Source organism: Gasterosteus aculeatus, chromosome 7 (genome assembly GCF_964276395.1).
Source record: "Gasterosteus aculeatus chromosome 7, fGasAcu3.hap1.1, whole genome shotgun sequence".
Classification (NCBI taxonomy): domain Eukaryota; kingdom Metazoa; phylum Chordata; class Actinopteri; order Perciformes; family Gasterosteidae; genus Gasterosteus; species Gasterosteus aculeatus.
The window spans coordinates 15992372-16013993 of NC_135694.1; the positions used below are offsets into that span (position 1 = coordinate 15992372).

The window sequence follows — 21622 nt, forward strand, 5'->3', positions numbered from 1 at the left end:
ATTACATTACATTAAATACAATCATAACTACATTGGTATTATTCTATTACAGTTGCAGAATTACAGTGGTTTTACAATATTGTCATTACTTTATTGATTACACAGTTTCAGAATCATGGCTGTATTCTGGTGTACACTATATGCATTTTATTAATTTTATGAACTGGGTTGTCAGTTTATTTCTAATATCCTACAATCCCTATTTTTTTCCAACAAATATAGCCCTATACAACACAAACTGAAGAAAACTAATGTTACGCCCTTTCCTAACTTCAACACAACTACATCCATCAATATGTTCGTTTTTATCCTATTTTTGTTCCATAGTAGGACATAACATAATGTGTTGGTTTAAATCCTGCTGGGTTTTAGTTTGCCCTTTTAACTCTCCAATGGCCGCTGCACGCGTGTACGAGAAGCTCGCGCACAGCAGCTAACTCTTTGATTGGCTGAGAGGAATGAGGGACACGTGACACACCGATGGACCGACACAGCCGAGCTGAGCGGTGCTAACAAGCGGAACACGGATCTGTTTCCTGTATGTAAGTCTAACTTTTACTCGTCAATATTAATCATCAGGTATCTGTACGATAACTACACACTTTGAATCCTCATAGGAGTTATTTATTTTACCGGTATTTTCTTTTCAAAAGGTTTTATAAAACATAGTTGACCATGTTAGCTAGCTAGCATCTTATTAGCAGTTTTGCTAACTCGCTAAATTACTTGGATATATTTTAAGGAAAGCTAGTTAACCTAATTTTATAATCAGGAAAAGGTAGAATAGTCATTTTACACTAATTCTAAAAGTTACAATCCTGCATTCTAAAACCCTATGGGATTTGTATGTTGGATTTTATATAACAAAACAGAGACAATGTCATAAGTAAGGTTAATGTCAGTAATACATTTAAAGTGAACGAATAAGGGGATGTAATCTTAATGAAAATGTTATTATTCTCAGTACTACCGTCAGTCCCATTTATAATATATCATGTTATATTTTACTAAACAATTGCTATTACTTTTTAGTGTGTGTTCACAATGCATGTAAAGTGATGACACACACAAAGACACAAAGTTTGTGACTGTAACCCCCTGTATTGCTCTTGCAGTCAAACAGCCATTATTGACCCAAATGTAAGAAAGTTAGCTGCTAGCTAGCAAGCATCGTATGGACTGACTGCAGGCAGAACGGCTTAAGTTATTTTCCTCCTTTTTCTTTCCCTTGGTATGTTCCCTGACTTATTGTGAGTTGACATTACTGACCCAGAGCCAAAGAGGACATCATAATGTCTGTCAACGAACTGATGCTTTTAGAGAAGCTCAGAGTTGTTAATGTTTCACTTACTTTTGATTTGAGGGATTGCATAAAACATATTAAGTCAGTTTTAACTCCTGCTTTTTGATGTAGGGTTTTGGGAAAATACACACATGTTACTGAATAATTTGATGGTATTATACAGATTGGTGTTATTGGTGTAACACACATCATAGTTACAATAACATCCGTAAGGTAAAACAGTTTTTTATAGCGTCTGACTTGACTATAGCTGCCAGCTGGGTCGAGGAGAGACGGGATGGCTGCGCTGCCTTTCCCCTGCCCTGTGCACGTGGGCGTTGTTACCACTGGAGGCGAACACGCTCAGCTGCACAAATACACTTTGGAGAGAAATATAACCAAGTTGGAGAAACTTCTGAACAAGGGTATGTCGCTCAGTTGCATTAATATTACCAGCATTATATTTGTAATTGAATCAGTATTACGTTGGCATCATGCAGATAAAGATGAATTCAATACTAGTCTTCAGTCAGACACTTAATGGTTGAAATAAAGGAAGACTTGGTCTCGCATGTTTACTTATGTTTTCCAGGTGTGGACGTGAACTGTGTGAATCACATGGGTCAGACTCCGCTGTTCTGTGCCGCTCTGTCGGGCCAGGCGAAGGTGACGAAGCTGCTCCTCCACCACGGGGCTGACCCAAACCAGTAAGTCTGGAAAAGGATACGTAGCACTTCTGCATTCTCATAGCTTACCCCCAAAGTCCTGGTCACAAGGATGATTTAGACCTAGAAATCACCAATAACTTACCACAACAGACCTAAGCCCTCTGAAATTGAAAGGCTAAATTCCATCACAAACTCAAACAAAAACCCCCCCGATATATGTATATTTAAAAGTTATCAATACTGAGCACATTTTTTGCCAAGCTGTTACAGCACATGCCAACTGCGACGCCTTCTGCCTTTGTATTGCATGTCACACCCCTCTTTTTCTACACTGGGCTAAAGGCCAAATCCTTATGAATACAGCTTTCAAAAAAGCATTTATTTCTGTAGTAATGTTCCAACTACTATAGACATGTGCCTTTTTCTTGGTCTTGATTTAGGACGTAACTTTCTAACCAAGACTTATTAGGACTTTCAGAACAACGTCTCAGCTCTGGTGTGTTTACACTCACCGTTTTACATCTCAGCACATTGATAACATAATGGACATTCTTCTAGTCGCTGTGAGGACCGGAGCACCCCGGTTCACGCGGGCGTGCTTTCCTGTAACCCTTCCGTGGTGTGCGGCTTGCTGGTTGCTGGCGGAGATCTGAGACTCCACGACTGGGAGGGCCGGACGCCCTTTGACTGGCTCAGGACTGCCGATCAGGAGCGCAGTGCCAAAGTAAGCCCTTCATGGATTTAGCTTGCAGTGGGTCAGCATTCTGTCTCATTGAATGCCAATAAAGCACCGCATGGAGAGTTGCAAGCTTGAACATTTGTAACTTAATATAAATGGGCTGATAAAAAATGAACATGGGGGGATTTAGCATTGAACTTCCATAAAGTTTAGGTACAAACAACAAGTATATACAGAAAGGAACCGAGGAAGGAAAAATATTCCTTGTGGTAGTTAAACATTTCAGGTCATTTTCTTATATTAATAATTATATAAAATTAAAAAGAAGCCGAATGCTCAAGTTTCACATCCCTCTCTGCATGTTAACGCTTGATCTGCTGCGTCCTTAGTAATAATCCAACAGCAGTTCACGAGGTCACCAACCTTTGTGACATGACTCAGCAACTCCAACATGTTGAATGTCACCTGTGCTCGTGTCTCATTAGATGCAAGACTTCCTGGAGGGCTGCATGTCCTCCATGCAACAGCTGTGTCTGAGCCCAGCGGTGACGACCCGCAGCCCGTCCCACAAGTCTCCCTCCATCTTGTCAAACCCTGCAACTCTGATGGATCGCATGAAACCGCGGTGCGGCGCCCAAGACGCCACGTTGGCATCAGGAAATTAGAATCGTGTTCACAGAGCTGTCTTTTGTTGTGTAATGTATAAATAACTGACATCTTTGTGTGTTGCTGCTCCTTTCAGTGGAATCGGCCAGCAGTTCAATAAAAGGACAAACAGCAAGTCTTCCTCTACAGTAGCCTGCTGTTTAGGATTTGGAAAGGTAAATCGCTTCATAGCATATTGAGTAGATGCTGGTTTGTCGCTTGCTCTAAGTGACGCTTATGTTTCAGAAACGGTTAAAAAGTCAAAAGTTTGGACACAATTTCTCACAAATGAGAAAATGTGTCCGAACCTTTGACTTGTAGTGTAACTAATACAACACATTTGATTTTAATTACATTTTATGTATTTATTTTATCATTCAGCATCATTAGAAATGTTACTGGTTATGTATACTGGTACTGTGGCTCAGGGGGGAGAGCAAGTCTTCCTTTAATGTTTAAGTTTCCTTCTGCGAGGGACTGAAGCCCAAAGTTTCTCACAAGGTGCATCCCAGCTACTCACCTCTCCAAATGCTTCAATGCAGAAGGCAGATGGGTAGCAGCTCATTTGTCCAATAAATCAGCAGTTATGTGGTTCCCAGGCAAAAGAGTAGATTGTCCATGCAGGAATTCCATTTTATTACCATTTATTAAACTAATAAAACAAGCAAACAAACAAAACAACTAATAAACCTGCCGTCGCTGCCTGTCATTGGATAAACATCCAGAAATATACTGGTTATGAATAAAAGAACATCAGATAAATAGCTCCAACAGTATGTTTACTATGTATGTGACCAAATTTAAGACACACCTAAACTCAAACTAACGTTACATTTTTTCCCCATGTGAAGAATAATCCCAAATGTCTTTGAGTCTCTTGACTCAGTGTCTGTTTGTCCAGGTGTGTGTTAACAAGCTCTGCCATGCGGTGTCTGTGCCAGCATCCATCCCCCTGATCAGTGATAGCGATCTGACCCGCTACGACGACGAACCTCTGTTTTCCTTCTCCTGCGGGTCCTTGACCTCCATGACCAAGTAAGACCGTTACTAAGTCCCACAGAACCATGGCAACATGCCGGGACTCCTAATAATTGCCCCAACACGGAGCAAACATGCACAGCATCATTCTCTTTAAATCAACAATCAATTGTTAAAAGGGTTTTATCAAATCATACAATCCAAGTAATCAACACAATTTTATGTAGCACACGAAAGCCATACCGATGACGGTGAGATAAACCATTTACACTTACACTGTTTATCTACACACTGAAATGGCATTCAGAAATAATGCATCCAGCAATTGGACAGGACCCTAGTTATAAAGTAACAACCCATTCATGAAGCCAGAGATCATTTATTACACTTACGACTGAACGGTGTGTTTCAGTTACATCTGGAGGGGCTCGAGGGTCACAGTAAAAACAATGAGGGACAGTGACACGGCTTATCTTGACTTTCTCCACATAGAACAAGACTACTGCAGGTGAGATAGAACACGGGGCGTGTTTTTCACTCATTGTTTTGCGGCCGTTAACTTGTGGAGTTTTGTAAAGTAAGTTTATATTTGAATTGGTATTTTGAGATCCCCTCCATGAACACCGCAGGCTGCATCAACCCATTCCTCCAAGAAATGCTAGAATTATTCCCAATCATGTGTATTAAAGGTAAGAACCCTAACCTAAGGTAACAACTAACACTGACCCACAGACCAAAGAGGGACGTGAGAGCTGCAGCCGGCAAGATACCGGCTAAGTGAACAGACGTGGACGGGAATTGAGCCAAGCAGCTCTTGACGATCCCTTTATTAATGTCAGCAGAAAGCTCGATAACACAACCCATCTGTGACTGCAGATTGTTTAATTCATGAGATAACACTGGCCAGTAGGAAACTTGTTTGACCTAAACAAGTGCAGGCGACTGGATCGACCAAAAGATGACTGCGACAATTCATATGTGTTCGAGGCTCTGCATCAGCTGGAGCAAACTAACATTAATTTCTTGACTAACTTCACAAGCTGAATTTGCCTGTGCGTGCGTTTTTGTGTATGTGTGTGTGTGTGTGTGTGTGTGTGTGTGTGTGTGTCAGTCAGCTGTTCCACCCGCAGCTCTTGCAGCTGATGGCGGTGAGTCTGTCTGATGACCTCCAGAGGACCAGTCTGTTGTTTGAACCGGTTGACGTGGGCACGCTTCACAACCTGCTGCACAACAGGGTAACAAAGACACACCTGCAGGATTATTCTATTTTACTACCAGACACACGGTGTACGTGAGGCTCACATAGGCCTATCATGGTCTGGGGGCCCTTGTTTGAAAACTCAAATGGGACAATTGTTTGTGATCATCATGTGTCATTGGCAAGGTTCAGCAATTTAAGGAAAAATGGATTGCTGCCTGTACTTGACTTAAAGACGTCACGGTTCACTGCTAAGTGAGGACTCAAACGCAGAGACGGAGACCAGATATAACTTTAAACAAAAGGCTGTGAGTAGGCAGAGCGCAATCAGGGGAAAGACACATGAGGCTAACGAGTCTCATAAAGGCACTTTGTTTGTCAAGCACAAGCCAATTCAATTCATTTTATTTTGTATAGCCCAAAATTGTAAATATCACATTTGACTCAGTGGACTTTACAAACCACGGACAGTAAACAGTACAGTACTGTGTGTGCGTGTGTGTGTGCAGCGTGCAGAGTTTCCAGTGCTGCAGAATAGGTGGCTGCTGTCGGTGTTGCTGCAGGTGTGTGAGGGTCTGCAGTACGTCCACAGTGGAGGCCTGGTGCTGAGGGCCCTGTCTTCCCACAGCGTGGTCCTCACTAAGCTGGCAGTAGCCAAACTGACCGGTTTAGGCTTCATGGTCCCCAGGTACTGAAGGTCCAGACCCTCACAGGGCCCGTGCACGCTCCTTGGAGGAGGCACCGAGTGTTTTCTTCCTGCACAATGAAGCTGTTTTGAAAATAATATTTGAGAAGTAAAATGCTCTGTTTACTGAAATGCCACTTCTGTGTGAGATCTCGTACTGAGATCATTGTCAGTCATTTCTGGGAGCCCTGGACTCACCCTAAATCAATGCTCCATGCTGGAAGTACTTTTTAGTTCTTACTAAGTAGCAATATCACAAATGTAGAAATACTCTTTCACAACGCTTTGCATTTGAAATCTCATTTAGGTAAAATAATAAAAGTACTGACCTCAAAAGATACTTATATGGGCAATCTCAATCATTTCAATAAATGTATATCAAGTCAACTTGTGTCCCTCTGATGAAAGTATTACACACTGCTAATACTGATTGTCATTACACTTCTGTTTATGATATAATCTGTGTGTGTGTTTGTGTATGTCCAGCAGTCAAAGTACAAACGTTGACCCCCCACTGCACATAGACCTCCCCCCCAGCCTCCACAGATGGGCCGCTCCAGAGGTCATTAAACAGCGGCCGTGCGCGATGCAGGCCGACATGTACAGTCTGTGCGCTGTGATCCAGGAACTTTACACAGGTAGCTCCCACAGCGCGGCGTCTCCTGTCGGAGCAGGATGTGGCATTCAGACGGGGAAATTAAAACAATATACATAAATGTATTGTATATAAGCAATTGAAAATATGAATGCTTGTGTTTCTGTCACACAAGGATGCTGTTTGAATATGACCAGATTAACTTTAAGGAAGTTCTTGTAGTCTGGGGACATGCAGAAGGGATTGTGGAATGATATCGGTCTTCATAAATGGTTTTAGACAGTGAGCCGTGGGGAACAGTGGACTTGGACAGAATCAAACAGATGATAGATGCAGGACGTGCCCTGGCAGCAGACAGCAGCATTCCACAGCCTTACTACGATGTGGTCCTGAGAGGTCTGCAGCACCACCCGCAGGACCGCACATGCAGCCTGCAGGGCCTGTGCGCCACCCTTCAGCAGGACCTCAAGGTGGGCCTCACTGTATAGGATTCAGACTTCGCTCAACGTCACTGTCATCTTTATGTCCATACTGTCTAGAATTATTATTTCTAGAAAGCACACAGATGCATCCCAAAAAGTCATTCTGGGGCTGGAGCGTTGGTGTGTGTATGTGTGTGTGTGCTGCAGAGGATCTCCCTGGAAGAACAGATGACTGGTGGGCCGTGTGGCCGAGATCTGGGGCCTGAGGTCCAGAACAAAGAACAGCATTGGACCATTGTGGGGGAACCAGTACACAGCGGTACGGAGCACAGCACACCTTCCCTCCCGCAATACTGTCTGGGCAGACAGAGCTTTGGGTGAACCTGCGTGATATCATCTGATATTAAGCAGAATCCGACAAGCATTAAGACTAACTCAAATCGCTAGTGTTCACTATAACAGTCCTCACAGTAACTTTAAATATTAATGCCATCCGCATTTACAACACTAATGGTTTGTGGAAATGTTTAAACGTGTGTTCACTATATGTGCTGCAATTGATGAGAAAATTCTTCTGTCCCCTTCAGATGTCCATAGAACTGTCGGCCCATTCACAACCAAGACAGAGGCCGTTGCGGAAGGACATGTCGACCTGGACCAAGAGCTGTACAGAAAACCAAAGCCAGAGAGAGAAGGACGTTTGTTCCACCAAGTGTACCCCTACGCAGGCCTGCTGCCTCTGCTCGGGGAGTTCGACCCAGCCAGTACTGAGGAAGAACCCGAGTCGGACGTAGACGGGGAGCTAGCAGAGCAGCTGGCAGGCTGGAAGATGGCAACGGATCCTCAAATCAGCACCATTACAGTGAACGTCAAAGTGTCCCAGGAGCTGCTGCAGCAGGCCAACCGGAGCCTGGACGCGGTGGAAGCCCCCCCCCTGCTGGACTACAGAGGGGTGGAGGACGTTGACTGGCGCAGAGATGCTCCCCGCTATCGACACAGCGACCCCTCCCGCGCTTCCTTCCCCACGTCCAAAGCCAAGGCTAAGCTCTGCGGAGTGAGCGCTGCCGTCGGGCCGCCGAAGAAGCACTACAGTCTAATTCCGCCCGGGGGGGAGGAATGGGGAAGGAACCTGGAGGCCCAGCTTCAGAGCACAGATTGGGAACCGCTGAGCGAGGAGGAACTCTCTCAATGGCTGAGTTACTATCCGGTGGAGCAGCAGCACGTCCCCTCCTCGGGACGCCACGCCTCAGCGACCTCGCCGCTGGGAGCTGATGCCGGAGAGGAATTGAGCCAGTACACATCTGCTCTGGACCACAGTCTCGTCAGCATCCTCCCCGAGAGGAAGAATACGCAGGTACATGGGCTACATCAGCAAGAGTACTTTTTAGTCACTATCATTGGGACACATTTCTCTATGTTACAATTATTATCGTTTGTGTCAGATTGTCAGACGTCTCCTCCAGACATCCAGTTCCCCAGAAGATGTAGCGGTTACATTAGAGCTGTGCCAGCCAGCAGCTGGTGGGAGTCCACCCTCTGATACTCACAACCCCGGTAATTCATTAATACTTCCTGATGTTGACGCTTGCTAGCAAACCGGTGTAACCGCCTCTCTGTTTGCCCAACCAGAATGTGAGAGCTCCTCAAACAATGATGACATACTCCCCACTGATCCCGATTCTGATGTCACTGGATCGCAGGCTCAGCATACAGCCGACCCAAACATGTGAGCAAAGCGACAAGAACCTGTGTGCTTCATATTGCAGAGTGCGGCGTGTGGGATTTATAATTAGGGATTCAGGCCAAAGACCAGTGGACCCAGAGGGACAGTTAATATAATGGGACTCTATTGCACTCTGTTTCTTTTCCAGAAAAGCGATGATGTACAGACAACTATTTTCTACTTTAATTCCCCCCAGCATCTACTCATAGATGAGCTCGATCTTGTGACATATATAAACACTAACTCGGTGGTGCTGGGTGAGCTAACAGCAACATGGAAACCCTTTTGCCGTCTAGACCACAGTTTTTGTATTCAGCCGTTAATAAACTATTTCAAACGTAAGTGATCAAATTGAAAAACGGGTATAGTTATATTTGTCAGCTATACCTTCTCCTTGGGATTCCCCCGGACTCAAGCTGCTGCATTATACATATATATAGTAGATTAATAAACATTTACAAATGTCCTTCTATGTTTGTAACTAGGTTACAGCGTGTTAGAGTTACATGTTCCATCGCGGAGTGATATTTATCCAGATCTTTCTCTCTGTGTGTGTGTGTGTGTGTGTGTGTGTGTGTGTGTGTGTGTGTGTGCGCGTGTGCGTGTGTAGGATTTGGCTGGCTGAACTCTCCAGTATCTCAGAGTCTCCAGCTCAGTTTCAGGAGACTCTCCACTGCATCTCTGAGTACAGGAGACTTTCGCCTTGTTACAGTACTCCCCGCAGTCCGGGTAAAACAGCACACAATGCAAATATTCCTCACAACATTTCTATTGGGTGCTGTCTCCACGGCTCTGCCTCCTGCTGGAGAAAGTTCTAGATAGGGCCTTCTGATAAATTTCAGCAAACATCCTAGAAGGATTTAATGAAAAACAATTAAGATATCATTACTACTCTGCAGTTAAATATTGAATATTCTGTATTGTTAGCCAATGTTGTTGCCAATTGTTGACACCCAATTCATCTCGATTGGTATTCAAAGAAAATTCAATTGTTATTTAAATGATAAAAAACAGCGTTATCTAAACTTAATTCTAAAAAGGAATGAATATTTGGTCGTCAGCTCTCTTGTGTTTTGACAGACGTACACCGGCGTGTGATGACGGGCTTGAGGGAGGCCAGTCTCCCAGACGCCCCTCTATGCAGCACCGAGAGCTTCACCACAGCAAGAGACGGCTCAGTGAAGGTGACTCGTGTCCGTCAGTGGACTCTGGCTGGACCCAAAGCAGGCCCACGGTTCATCAGAACACCCTGTAGTCGTCCTCCTATTTAACAGCACACTGATGAACTGGGTCATTGTGCATTAGACTAGCAGGCACCACATCGTCAGTATATATATACACATATACTATTAATGCTTTTCTATTCAGAATAACTGTGTCAGAGGTTCGCTCAGGCTACAACTCTCCACATTGCATGTCCTTCACGTTCACATCAGCCTCTGACCCATGCGTGCCGTTATCTGTCCATCTTCTCAGTCTCCCGCTTTCAAGGTAGAATCTGCCCGCAGTTCAGAGGGCTTCATCACGCTCAGTCAGGAGGAGCAGCTGCTACACACTAGATCTCCCGGCCTCACAGTCCACGGAGGCTGCAGCTCTGAGGAAGCAGAGCAAAACGAGGAAGAGGGAGAAGCCCGGAGAAACCCGAGTGGAGAGAGGCAACAAGGGAGTAGTCAAAGCCACCCGAGTGTGCACGTGGCACAAGAGCTGGAGGATATGCAGAGAGGATTACAGATGGAGGGCAAAACGGGAGGAGACATGGCAGAGGAGGGGAAGGGAGGCAAGCATGATGATGAGGAGGAGGAGGAGAGCGGTGAGATCCAACACACCATCACAAACTGGGTCTGATAAACTTACCCAGGTCCATTCATGGCTATCAACTCCATCGTGCAACTCAAAAAACAAATATTATCTGACCTGCTGTTGACTTTGTTTTACAGATGTGGGGTCAGAGGAGGAGGAAGATGAAGAGGGTGGTTCCGATGACAGGGGGGAGGAAGACGACGCTTTGGTGAACATGAGTAAGCAGACAGACATGATGGGTGATTGGGAACAGAACGTGAGGCTGATGACTGCAGGAGTCCTGGTTGGGTTTGTCCACTCAGGGAAGCCTGGTGCCGAAGCAGACACCGCAGATCAGAGGGAGGAGCGTGCCACCTTATTAGAGGACACCGTCAGGTGGGGGACAGCGGCGGTGTCCGTCTCAATGATCGGTCTGATAGACTTTCAACCTCATGAAGTGAACATCATCAGCGTTCTGCTTCCTCTTCCAGAGCTCACTCGACGCTGGACGATGCGCTGCTGGGCTTCGAGATGGAGGGTCCGCTAAGCATCCCAGGGATGAGTAGAGGAGTCCACGCACTGTGAGTTATCAGGAGCTGCTTTAGGTTTTCACCAGGACCATAACTGTTAATGTTCTGCAGGTGTAGCAAAGAATAATATAAAAATGGAGTAAGATTGCCTCCCGTGTCCAGGGTTCAGCTGTTTGAAGGTGACGGAGGACGCCGAGCAGGAGACCACGCACAGTGCCGGCGCAGTTTCCTGGAGGCCAGTCATGATTGAAATGATGCACTAGCTAAGTCAAAGTAAGAGTTCATGATGTGTGGGTGCAGACTGCTCTTGAACATCTATGTTGGCCTGTTTGCCGTTTTGTTAGCAGCTCATTGTAAGGGATTTGCAATTCTGAAATGTTTTCAGACCATTACTAACAGCTAGGATTTAAATTACTTTGTTGGAAGTTAGAGATGACTTAACGTTCAAAGAATTGTTCTGAAAACTCCGAAAAAATGTGTCCAATTTATTCAACATGTTTGGCATTTCATGTTAATAAAAATCATATACAAATACATACTGGTTTTAAGAGCATTTTCTTAAAGAACCTCCGTCTGCCCAAAGGCTTCCGTCCCTCTTTCACCTCACAAAATGATCACGTTTCTCCTCATTGTTTTTCAGTCCACGCACCTGAACACAGAACAGTCCCCCTCAAAATGCGAGTGCCTATTGTAGCGGTAGGTCCAATAAAAAATTAAAATTAAAAAAAAGCTCCTTTGGGTTCCGTCCAAGTTACAGAAACGTTGACTAATTGATATAGTCAGGCTGCAGTACAGTACAAGAATATCAATATCTGGCATATGCAGACATTTATTGAGCACTGACACCACCACGTCCATGCACGCATGTAAAACTGGAATTCTATGACTTCAGCCAGAGAGCTGTGCGCGTCACACAACGTCACTCAATAAACGATTCCACCAGCGAGCTGGCCCTGCGGCCTCCCAGCGGGACAGGTCAACCTGACAGGCGGAGTCCCGCCCGGCGGCGACATCCACCCTCCAGTGATCTCAGATGAGACAAACGTTGCCCTTCCTGTCCAACTCCACCAACGACAGGTGCTGCAGCACCTTCAGCTTGGCATCGCTCACCTTCATCTTCAGCTGCTTCATCTTCTGCACACTGATGGAGCCGCTGCAGAGGAAGACGTCATGCATGAGTTACATGAGTTACAAAAGTATTATACTTTTTTTTTTTATAAAGGATTGCGGTAGTCGTTTGAAGGAAAATGTGTGTGCATATAAACATAGGATAATTATAATCCCACCCGTCCTTGCCAAGGTGCTGCTGCAGCTGGTGTAGGAACTCAGTGAGGTCGGCCAGCTTGACGTTGGAGCGTATGCTGAGAGGAACCTTCTCCAGCATGGCGGCACTCAGCTCCCCGTACTCACAGCCTGTGGACACACGGCAGGGAGGTCGGGATCACAAGAGAGTTCAGTCACATGACGCCACAGAGAAACATTCCCACTGGTTGAGATTTACTGTTTGGATTAGCTGAACCACAAAGACCATAACATTGGATTATTTGTCCAAGTTTAGGTAGATCTGTCTCAAGGTCTTTCTTCCAGGTCCACAGAAACCAATATTTCTAAAAAATGAATTGTAACTTAGAACTTAGCGAAAAAGAAGGGCTACCTTGTGATTGGCACCTCTGTAACACGGGTCATCCAGTCTGGGAGTTGTCGGTTTTACATTTTTCCATGAAATTATTATATTTTGGTATCCTAAAAAAGTTTTAGATTTGAATCACCCCCTTGCTCTAAAAAAAAAAAAAAAAAAACTTTAGATGGCAAAAGCAAACGTGCTGAACTAAAGACTTCAGTGTTCATATTAATACACATTATTTTTTATTAACTTATCTGGTAGTTAATTATGTATTGATTTTAAGAGTTTGGGTATTTTTAACTTTTTCTCCAACCCGGTGGTGTGTTAAATACCACGAATGAATTGGTCATGAACTAAAAAAGGTTTGAGCTGATGGAGAATTACCATCATTACCACCCTGAGGGGACCATGGATGTACAGGCTGTACATCCAATATATCAGTCTAAAGTTGGACCACAGCGGACGGACCAGTGTTCAGAGCGCAGTACAAGACGTGGAAGTATCAGACTCACTGGTTGGCTTCTGGGGTCCAGAAGCTGCGACAGTAGAAGGAATCTAAAAAGGAAAAAAAGGAGCAGAAATCACCATGAGAGCTTACTCGTCCAGATAGTCAACTCGTCCAGATAGTCCAGGTGACTCCAGGCTGCGGATTGTGGAGCAGGGCAGGGCGCTGATCCACATTACATCATCAGTGAGTCCACTTAAGGCTGCACGTTTTCCCAAACCACAGGATCCCAAAAAACAAATCTAACATAAAAAAATGCATATGATATACATTCCACACAACAGTTACGTTCGAAAATAATAAAGGCCATGTTTGGGTTGTTCTGCTTCAGCACTCACTCGACCGAGGTTTCAAAATAGGAGTCTAATAGAAGGGGAGGATGATTGCCTTAGAAAACAAATGATTGGTAATCCTCTTGCACATAAATGAGGAAACACTTAGCGAAAGGTTAGCGATATTCAGATGAATTTCGGTGAGCGTTTGGCCTCTCACCTCCGTTATGGTCTCACTGACCGCTGTACCGAGGAGCTCTGCAGACTCCCTCTCCGACTCAGTCAGTGGTGGAACCTACAGCGCGTTAACAAGCAGTCAAGCCCAGAGCTGCAACATATTGGAGTATAATGAAATGCCATGCATGTCGACATATGTTGGACATTAATCATTATGACTTTGGTTTCTAGGTCTGCTAAATTGAGAGGCAGAAATTTATGCCAATATGTCTACATTTATGGCGACCATTGTTTCTGTAACAATCTGCAACCATCAACCATCTTTAGTAAAACATGTCCAACAGCAGCGGCGGCATCACACAGTCTCAATCTCTTCCTCAAAGGCTCTAAAGACGAGTGTCAGCGGGCACCTCGGCATCCGTAGTCTGCTGGAAGCGCTGCACCAACTCCATGGCACTGCCCAGGTTGTTCCTGATGGAGTCCATGGATTCTTTCTGTTCCGCGGCAATCTCCTTCACCTGCGTGCACAGCGCGGCGTGCTTGGCCTTGATGGCCCGCAGGTTCTCCAGCATCAGCGCCGGGTTCTCCTGCGGGCAAAGTGTCGGTCATTTGACCCGTTCGGCCTCAGTGTTCCCAGACCCCATCCAGCTTGGCGCTGTGGGTCATTTTCATGGACTCACAGACCTTTGTAAGAACGGTGGTCTCGTTTAAAGATGAGGGATTTTCCAATGCTGATAATGATCATTTTTATTGTCATTAGACACCATTTCATGTAACAACTTTTCTACTAAAACTATTTCTCATTTAGCTGTATGAAATTGTAGAGGTAAAGACAGCTGGCACGTCAGTTCTCACCTCAGCTGGACCTCCATTTTCCGTTGTGTTTTTGATGAAGTCCAGCTTCAGCCGCCTCTCGATGTACTCCAGGTCTGCCTCGGACTTCAGGAACTGCAAAGACACACAGAGTTACGCTTTTGAAGCAGGGGATGTGATACAGTGGCTATAAATATGATGATTGTAGTTATGGTGTTGGTTGATGGACCGGTTGCACTTCTTTTTCTGCTACGGGCGTTTCATTAAGCGAGATAAGGAGGCTTGTTACTGAAAAGACTGGGATAACCTATGGATAGGACATCAATATTATGAAATTAGGGTCCATATTGTCTTAGATTTTGGACAGAAAATTCAAACGTGTTGTCTTCTGGTTTTAAAGGCTGCATCACTGTAAAGTGATGAAAAAGTGACTAAAGCATTCGTTAGAGCGTGAAAGTGTTCAGGAATGTCTAGGCAGTCGGTGCAGCTGGTCTCTGCAGTTTTCAGATGCTTTGACAATACTATTGCACTGCTAGCTGTGTTCAAACAGTAGTGCAATGAAGTCAGAGCACCCGCCAACAGCCGCTGCCCCGCAGTGCGGAAGCTCATCCCGGCGCTCGCGACCATTTCAGGCCGATGCCCTTTTAACGTTGCACTGCTTTATCCAGCAGGGTCACCAGTAGCACAACATAAAGGGGCACTGGCCTACTGCGTGACTGGGAGAAGGCATGGCTCACTGGCACAGCGCCATTGGACCCAAACGATGCACATCACCTCCTGGGCAGCGAGTGGAGAGAACTTTGCTGATCAGCTGACCAACTAAATCGTTTCCTTTGCTGCCACCAATGAGCTTTGGAATGAAACCGCTCAACAGCTGCCGGACACTGAACTGCTAAACCCTCACACCTACAAAATAAACCCTGTGTGTTATGGATCGGGATGCTGTGGATCGCTCAAGAAAGAAAAGCTAGTGATAGTAGGTGAAAGCATGACCACAACGAAACGGAAACATTCGACCTGCAGCGAAGCACCAGCCGGGTGTGTGATGTTTAACGGGCTGCTAGCTGGTTCGAGCGCTAACGTCACATTACCTGCGCGTCGTATCAAACGGAAGCGCCACTTTGAAACGTCACGCGTTTTCACGGGGGGCCGTTCAGCAGAGGGCAGGAAGCGGCTTTCGGGAGAGCACAACGTAGCGTCTTGAACAGGCCGCAGGAGTAATTGTTAGATAGTAAGCTCGGTGGAAATGAACCAGGTCGTGATTTGATTTGTTACGTCGACAGGCCTGCTGGCTGAGTGGCGCAAAGGAGTACAACATGTTCATCCACGCACAGAGGAAACCATGACCTGGCTGCTCTTTCTGTGATACGATGAATAACTTTAATAACTACTGAGATGCTACTGTCTGTGGAATCCTTCAACACGGTTAAAAAATTTTTTAGATGATTAATATAGCTATACAATGAGATAGTTTCACACTTACCATGGCCTCGAGCTTTTCAACTGTTGACTCCATGTTGAATAGTTTTCAGCCCGATGCGGGCGCTGTAATTGGCCAGCTGTCAGGAAAGGAGGAAGCCAATTGGACGGTGCTGGGAGGCCCCGCCCTCTGTGAGTTCGCCATATTGGATCACGGCCTGCCTCGTTTTGTGGAATGGCTGCGTTTCTTTTTTCAAAGATACAACTTTATTCGTTCCCCAGCACTTTTTTACAACATTCAATCATCTAATGCCTTCGATTTACATTATTTAATAGAAATACATATTTTTATAAATGTCAAGTTATTTAACATAAATTCATCATGCCTCTATACCATTGGCCAAATTAAATGAGTTTTGAATCTCCCATCTTGACTATGTTTATGATTCTGGGGTTTGAGCCTTATAATCCAATTAGACATTACAAATGTTAAATGGATGCAGTTTATAATGGTAAGAGTCATTGTGTTAATAGCCTGCTTCCATGTAGCTGTTGGAAATATAACTCTGATCCCCTGGAGCAGTGATCTCTAAATATTTAGTCTGTAGAATCTCAACCAGCAGAACACACTAATCCATCAGGTAAAACTAACTGCTTTAGTTATTTACATACCAGTGGTTTTCAGAGATCTTTGGAAATGCCAAGAAATACCAATATTACCTTAAGAGAGATGAGGAAAGCACGTCCTTGCTTGTACACACATAATAAACTGAATCTTCTTACATCACTGTACCTTATGTTTTATAAAAAAAAACATCATATCATTTTCTACACATATTAGATGACCATTTAGCAATAGAAAACCTTAGAGAAATACCAGCTAGCTAACTTTGCACAAACAGAATTTATTTGGCCATATTGAATACACATTCAAACAGATTCTGGAGGTGTCTGACTTGCAAATGGAAAGCAAGCTCTTTCACCTTCCATGAGTCCCCGTAGAAAATAAAGTAGACATATTTACAGACATCTTTTGATGACTTGACTTCAGAAAATACAGTGCTGTTAGCTGGTCAGTGTAGCTTGTTTTTTTCTTACAAACGCATCATCAATACACTAATATTATAAGCACAGACATAGCTATCCTACCAAGCCTTTTGGAAAAAATAACTCATAAAACCAAATCAGTTCCGATATAAACGGAGCCACAAGCCAGACTGAAGTATTTAACGAGTGTTAACGTTTCTCAGATATTACAGTGCGTCAAACTGTACCGAAAACACGCAGAAACGTTGTGAGGGTTTTAAGAACACATCAACTTAGAGGTCACATATAAAAACTATTCCTGTACAGATATCTGAAGGGGAAATCAAAGGTTGTATATTACTGTGGTTTAATGTGGTTCAGGACTATGATTCCCATTTTCTTCATCATGCAACACGTGGACTTGTCAGTGGGTCTGTCACGGAAGGATGTCGTTGGCGGCTGTCTCCGGCTGCACCGCGGGAAGCTCCAGCCGCTCGCTCTCAGTCAGCTTCAGGGTCAAGTGTTGGGCGATCTCATTGGGATCCGTGTACAGAGCGGCAGGGACGTTCTAACGAGAAACACATGCATCGCGGGAGTTATAACGAAGGCTTTACATGCAATTACCATCATCAAGCTGAAATACACTCGAGGTGATGTAGGAATGCAAATGTATACATTAGAGTTTCTCATATAAACACAACAATGAATTAAGTTAGTTTGTGTAAATGAATGGTAATGTGGGGCTTGTTTTTTAATTCAAAACATTGGTAATATACAATGTTTTAAGCATATATTGGTGTTTGCAAGTATACCACTATGATAAAAATGCATTTGCCCATTGATTTTTCCAAAACAGAGTAAACGATGTGATGTCACTGGGTGTGTCCATGTGACCACCTCCTTATGTGCACATGTAAGATCGGATATAATAAATTGTATTTTTACAAAGATTGATAAGTAGTACTAGAGATAACAGCAAACATCTGTATCTTCCCTTTCAGGTAAAGAATGAATGTTTAGCACAGGAACATGTCTCTGTAAATGTGCCGTGTGGCCTGTTACCTTTAGCTCTGCTACTTTGCTCTCCCTCGTGCTGAACTCCCGCAGCAAAAAGTCCTTTCCGGCCTGGAAACAAAAACGGCATCACCAGTCAGGGGGGATACCTCCAGGCACAATTACACAATTATCTCGTGACTTGCTCATTGTAAAACCACACATTGTACATGTTGACCTGCTTGGAGTCAAGCAACTTGCCTCGTGATACAGTCGCGTGTCATTTATTCGAATCAGCACTCCGTCCACTCGTAGGAAGAAGCGCAGCAACAGGAAGAAGCTGGTGGGCATCACCCTCTGCATCGAACACACAGCAACATGGTTACTTAAAACCTGTAGCATGCAACGTGGGATGCTGCCTCGGTTGATGACGCACCAACTGCACAGGTCCTCTCAGAGGGGACGGCCTCTGCTCCTCATTTTGATCATTATCATCAACGCCGCATCACTCACAATTTTGGCGCTGATCATCGAGACGCCGTGGTCATGGAGCTCGTCCTCAAACAGCAGCACCTCATCGAAGAACATGATCTGTTCCCTGGCCTTCAGCTTCTCCATATCGATACGCTCCGCCGTCTTCGTCGCCTTCACATGAACGACAGGTAGAGGTAAAAACACAGGTAATGCATTAAAAAAATGAAAAAAAGTTGTGAATGACACAGTGTTACAACCCATCCCTAAAAGAAGAAAAAAAGACCCACCTTCATCTGCACGCTTTCTCCTATGAGGGTGCCTCTGTAGTCGGTGGTGTATGTCCAGTCGTAAGGTCTCACCACCTCTTTGGAGTGTTCAGAATCAGCTCTGGAAAAAGATCAAAGAGATTCTTGTTGGAATTGTTTCCCGTAATAAGTAGCTTAAACTCCAAAAAGGGGAGCTTTTCTTTTTGGAGTGGTTCTGCCAGGCTCACTGAGCGGGATATGCGTGATGTGCTGTTGTCTTAAGAGTATTTGCCTCCACACATTTAGCTTCTATATTCGCACGCACGCATGCACGCACACACACACACACACAGAGGCACTGATGATAATGACAACCAGCTAACCAGGTAACATTATATTAATACTGGTTTTGAGAACAGGCGAAAAGGCCACAGATTACGTGTTGTTGCCAAACAATCCCTGGGCCAGGACGCTTGTCTTGCCTGCTCTCCTGCCACTCCTGCGCACAGGCCACCTTGACGGCGTCCTCCATGTTGTTGACTCTCCTCAGGGCATCGATGGCGTTGAATTCAATGCCGTAGCCATCTGTGTGCTGGATGCGCAGAACGTTGTCCCCGAACAGCATCTCCGGAAGGGAGGGCATGTTCATCTCCTCTGCTAACCTGGAAAGACAAAGAGCAGAAAGACTAAAGAAAAGATGGCATGTGTTCATTCTCCTTTAGATGACTTACTGTATTTAAAAAGACACAGACAGTAAGAGTCAACCTGCATAAAGAAATTATATTTGAAGGAGGAAACTATATCTGACACAAGACCAGTTCTTAGCTGGCTGATGATCCCGACAAAGTTTTGAAGGGAATTAGTGGATCTTAGTGGATCTCACCGTTCGATGTCTTTGGACTTCATGATGTGGTTTCTGGCAGCAGTCACTCTCCATGGTCCGAAGGTAAAGTCCTGCTTGCTGCTCTTGAAGCCATGCGACATCATCGTGGACAGAGAGGCCAACATCAACTAGAAAAAGAGATTCACTGGGGTTGTCACATTGGCTACTTCTCAGCTCTTGGAATGACACAAGTTCTGTATCTGCACCTTATGATTCCTAACCCCCCCCCCCCCCCCCCCCCCACACACACACACACACACACACACACACACACACACACACACACACACACACACACACACACACACACACATACACACCATAGCTACACGCCTCCACCACCAAGTTAATGTTTTGCGTGTACTTTCATGATTTGTACCAATACAAAATCTAATTGTTCGGCCAAATAATGACAATTTCATAAGGCTTCAAACTCGTGGTTTTTAATTGAGTTAACCGGTCTATTCGGTTCATGCATTTTTATTTATTTTGTTAAACCTCTCCTCGGGAGCGGCGGAAAAGCACTCACAGCGTTAACCACGTATTCTATAATGACGTAAACATTGGCCGGTTAGCTTTGTTAAACCAAGAACATATTTATGATAACCCTAAATCAAACTTTTGGAAGAAATATCTGCTCGTGCTTCTACTCGTAGTACAATGAAATATGAGAGTCTGAAATGAGTGAGCCTTTGCTTTGTTGCATGGATAGTGTTTCACTAGCTTCGACCAACATCGGCATCATACGCCGGATAAATATTAACACCAGCCGTCCCTTTGCACACATATTACACGCTGCCACGACGGTGCGTTACAACCTGCGTGAACAGAGAGAAAAATCTGTTTACCTTGGTGTTGTAGTCAACTGTTAGCTGTCATGGAGGCTACGCGGGTGCGCCGCTGTAAACTGTCCGGCGAGTTTCACCACGCTCACGTTGTGGTTCCGGTATTTGTTACCGCAGTGTCTGTTTGTCGGTGTTAGGGTTACACTTCTGGGCCACGACACGGACCGCACCTGTTGCTGCATTCTGGGCGGATCCATGGCGGGCTTGTTGTGGTTTGTACTGCTCATTTTAGAGAGTAATTAACAGTTTTCCCCTGCAGTAAAGGGTTTCTTATAGCAGTGGGGGCTGCCAGGACACGTGCACGCGCATGGTAATTTTTGTGGGAATATTACCACAGCGGCGTGGAATCAAACCCGTGGATGAGTCAGCGGCTGGTATTGCTGACCGAGCACTTCTGCACTAAAGTATTGATGTCAGAGGTGAAGCACATTCTAATAATGCTCACCCATCCTAATAGATGCGCGGTTTGAACCAAAAAAATAGGGGTAACTAGAAAATGCATTTCCTGCTGAAAATGCGTTGGAATGCTAAAAGCTGAAATGAACTTCAGAAAATTGCTGAAAATACAGAAAGTTGAAGGGAATTTTAATACATTTGCTGAAATGATAGATATTGAATTTAATTTGAAATTGCTGAAAATCTATCTAAAATCTAAAAAATCTAGAAAATCTAGAAATGGGAGAAGCTGAAAGGAATTTCAATAGATTTGCTGAAAACGCAGAAATGAAAACAGCTGAAATGAATTTGAAAAATTGCACAAAAAAAATACAGAAATGAATATTAAAACATTGCTGTTAATACAGGCATAGGAAAAGCTGAAATTATGTTAAAGAATTTTGATTATTATCACATTTATGAGGAAAAAAACACTTAATTCTCTATGCTTTTGACCTCACGTGATGATGAGACTTGTAACTGACAATGATGAGTCGTATGTCAAGGATTCTCTCGTTTCCCGCTCAACCATTGAATGAAAGATTTTTATTGGACAAGCGTAGACTGTAAAATCATATTAGTTGACCTTACTTAAGAAAAGTAAGTAAGTAACGAGTAGTAACTCGTTGCCTCGAAAAAATTAAGCAAAGCAATCTTAAGATTAGTGAGTTAGAAAAAGAAAAGCTTGTTTATTTTAAGTACGCAGTACTAAATCAAGTAGTACAAC

General features: G+C 44.4%; 4 protein-coding genes across 5 annotated transcripts; 2 read left to right on the forward strand and 2 right to left on the reverse strand.

The window, feature by feature from the left end:
• The first annotated feature begins 455 nt into the window (after positions 1-455).
• Positions 456-6522, forward strand: tex14 (testis expressed 14, intercellular bridge forming factor). Its single transcript, XM_078106496.1, has 10 exons — positions 456-538; positions 1554-1707; positions 1875-1989; positions 2509-2674; positions 3115-3254; positions 3372-3450; positions 4176-4309; positions 4665-4760; positions 5364-5487; positions 5960-6522. The coding sequence occupies exons 2-10, from the start codon at positions 1581-1583 to the stop codon at positions 6143-6145; spliced, it is 1167 nt and encodes a 388-aa protein (XP_077962622.1). The 5' UTR covers positions 456-538; positions 1554-1580; the 3' UTR covers positions 6146-6522.
• On the forward strand, positions 6485-11720 carry LOC120822294 (uncharacterized). Of its 2 annotated transcripts, XM_040181859.2 has the most exons (13): positions 6485-6773; positions 7010-7200; positions 7360-7471; positions 7740-8506; positions 8595-8706; positions 8782-8878; positions 9486-9604; positions 9956-10059; positions 10352-10685; positions 10813-10893; positions 10978-11050; positions 11146-11235; positions 11347-11720. In XM_040181859.2, exons 1-13 carry the CDS (start codon positions 6614-6616, stop codon positions 11432-11434), a joined length of 2328 nt encoding a protein of 775 aa, XP_040037793.2. In that variant the 5' UTR covers positions 6485-6613; the 3' UTR covers positions 11435-11720. The 2 variants fall into 2 exon arrangements, with proteins under 2 accessions (XP_040037793.2, XP_040037794.2); XM_040181860.2 differs by having other exon boundaries at positions 10813-11050.
• ska2 (spindle and kinetochore associated complex subunit 2) lies at positions 11650-16238 on the reverse strand. The gene is made up of 7 exons (XM_040181863.2): positions 16059-16238; positions 14618-14710; positions 14173-14349; positions 13806-13880; positions 13321-13363; positions 12471-12597; positions 11650-12337 (listed from the first exon to the last, which is right to left on the reverse strand). The coding sequence occupies exons 1-7, from the start codon at positions 16089-16091 to the stop codon at positions 12214-12216; spliced, it is 672 nt and encodes a 223-aa protein (XP_040037797.1). The 5' UTR covers positions 16092-16238; the 3' UTR covers positions 11650-12213.
• A 641-nt stretch (positions 16239-16879) lies between these two features.
• Positions 16880-20886, reverse strand: tiprl (TIP41, TOR signaling pathway regulator-like (S. cerevisiae)). Its single transcript, XM_040181862.2, has 8 exons — positions 20464-20886; positions 19616-19743; positions 19215-19394; positions 18775-18874; positions 18527-18658; positions 18275-18370; positions 18083-18145; positions 16880-17588 (listed from the first exon to the last, which is right to left on the reverse strand). Exons 2-8 carry the CDS (start codon positions 19738-19740, stop codon positions 17457-17459), a joined length of 828 nt encoding a protein of 275 aa, XP_040037796.1. The 5' UTR covers positions 19741-19743; positions 20464-20886; the 3' UTR covers positions 16880-17456.
• Between the last annotated feature and the right edge of the window lie 736 nt (positions 20887-21622).